This window comes from Olea europaea, unplaced genomic scaffold (assembly GCF_002742605.1).
Source record: "Olea europaea var. sylvestris unplaced genomic scaffold, O_europaea_v1 scaffold3248, whole genome shotgun sequence".
Lineage (NCBI taxonomy): Eukaryota > Viridiplantae > Streptophyta > Magnoliopsida > Lamiales > Oleaceae > Olea > Olea europaea.
The window spans coordinates 20,507-22,588 of NW_019251360.1; the positions used below are offsets into that span (position 1 = coordinate 20,507).

Consider the following 2,082-nt stretch of genomic DNA (forward strand, 5'->3'; position numbering starts at 1 on the left):
AATTTTTGCCGGACATGGTTTTCTCACCTCTGTATTCTGTTAATTGAGGATCTGAATTGACTTTGCGATGCAGGGAAAATCTGCAACTGTGCCCCCAATCAACGAACTGACAGTAGCTCTGAAAAACCATGACCTGTTTGTTTATATGGGTCATGGAAGCGGTATGCCTGAACAACCTTTTTCCCTTCGGTTGCACTTTTGTATTTCTTGACTATCCTAATAAACTCATGTTGATTTCTTTCACGCTGACATTTCAGGAATGCAATATATGCCCGGAAGCAAGATTCAAGAACTTGACAGTTGTGCTGCTACTCTACTGATGGGATGCAGTAGCGGTTCTCTATCCTTGAAAGGATGCTATGCCCCACGAGGAGCTCCCATCTCGTATTTGTTGGCCGGTTCTCCTGTTATTGTGGCTAATTTGTGGGAGGTAACTGACAAGGACATCGACAGATTTGGTAAGGCCGTGCTTAATGCTTGGTTGAGAGAGAGGAAAGAAGCTCCTCCAGATTGTGCTCAATGTAATGTGCATGTAAAGAAATACGAGTCTATAGATCGTTGTACTCACAGACCCAGAATTGGATCGTTCATGGGTCAAGCTCGAGATGCTTGTACCCTCCCTTTTCTCATTGGTGCTTCACCAGTTTGCTATGGTGTTCCTACCGGTATAATGAGAAAGAAAAATGTATAACATGATTATTTTGTAAATAAAGTTTGTAATTTGTTTCTTGCACTTGAAAATAGAAAAGAATAATGTATACAAACTGTAATTTGTTTGTTGTATCCTTCACATTCTTGAGCCAGCCGAAAACTCATCGGAGTATGGAATGTCTGTAAGAAGTAAATGAGCATGAAAATGTAGTACGGATGCTAAACCCTCTACTACCCATTGACTAAGACCTCGAAAATCTACACTTCAACATTTTCTTACCTTCACAAACCACACTAAAATCTAATTCAGTTTCCATTTGCATCTCTACGATTTCTTCTTGAACGTCTCATAAGGGCTCTACCTTTTGACGATGTAGAAGACCGGTCAGTGATGCGTTAGAGTTGCTGTCATCTTCATTAAAATCATCGTCATCTTGATCATAATAATCAGAAGCATCTCTACCTAAAGCAAGGTTGGAATCTCTCTCGTGTGATCTACCTGCAAAAACAAATGCATCCAAAAAAAGAAGAGATGACCATTTCTCATGTTTTTTTTTTTTTATCGGTAAATGTAAATATCAAAGCCAATATCACATACAATTACTTCGGGCATACCCGGGATAAACAAAAAGAGTGAAGTATATAAAAAGTCGAAGACCCAACGTTAAGGATTCGAAATGGGTCAAGACATTTGGATACAATGAGAATATAACTTTGTATACGTATGTCTTGATCCGTCTCACAATGAAATCCACGTTAGGTGGGAGGTCTTCAAAAATTTTCCTATTACGTGTTAACCAAATGTAGTAGATGGTGCTCGCAAGAGCAATCCTCTTTGCCTTACTTCGCCATGAAGTCCCTTGAGCCTCCTTTTTGATTCACTTAATAGAGTTAGCAATTGTTGATATAGATCTTTTGATGCCAAGCCAATGTCTAATATTCCACCATACGGTCGAAGATAAAGAACATTCAAAGAAGAGGTGACAGCCCGTCTTCACATTTTGCTCACAAAGAGCACAATTCCGATTAATATCCAAGTAATGCAGTTTGTCTTTAGTTAGGAGTTTAGATAGGACTCCTAACCAAAGCACAAAGGAGTGTTTTGGAGTAATGCAAGAGCTTCAAAATCGGCTGCACAAACCTTCTTTGATCCTCTCGACCTAAAGAAGTTGTAGGCAGATTTAGTGCAAAATTTGACCCCAATCGACCAACTTTGTAATCTGTCTAGCACAACCTGAATTCGGAAAGCATTATCTCCAGTCAAGTTGCTCAAAATATCACCGTTTTGTGGCATAACATCATCCTGTCTTAGGGGAAAACCAGCATACAAAGGCAGATTGTTCATACTCCCTAGTTGGTTGAATTGAACATTCTGTCCATGCGAAAAAAACTGGGAGGCAGCCACATTCCGTGTCAATATATTTCTGATTT

The 2,082-nt window shown here is 39.5% G+C and overlaps 1 protein-coding gene across 1 annotated transcript; it reads left to right on the forward strand.

Annotated features, from left to right (window-relative positions):
- Positions 1-43: 43 nt before the first annotated feature.
- Positions 44-803, forward strand: LOC111385667 (separase). The gene is made up of 2 exons (XM_023010088.1): positions 44-161; positions 258-803. The coding sequence occupies exons 1-2, from the start codon at positions 68-70 to the stop codon at positions 689-691; spliced, it is 528 nt and encodes a 175-aa protein (XP_022865856.1). The 5' UTR covers positions 44-67; the 3' UTR covers positions 692-803.
- Positions 804-2,082: the final 1,279 nt, after the last annotated feature.

Bases quoted from the DNA above. Each gene is read 5' to 3' on its own strand.
- LOC111385667 (XM_023010088.1), top strand. From the start codon at position 68: ATGCAGGGAAAATCTGCAACTGTGCCCCCAATCAACGAACTGACAGTA. The intron at 162-257 runs GTATGCCTGAAC...CTGACATTTCAG, and splicing joins TTATATGGGTCATGGAAGCG to GAATGCAATATATGCCCGGA.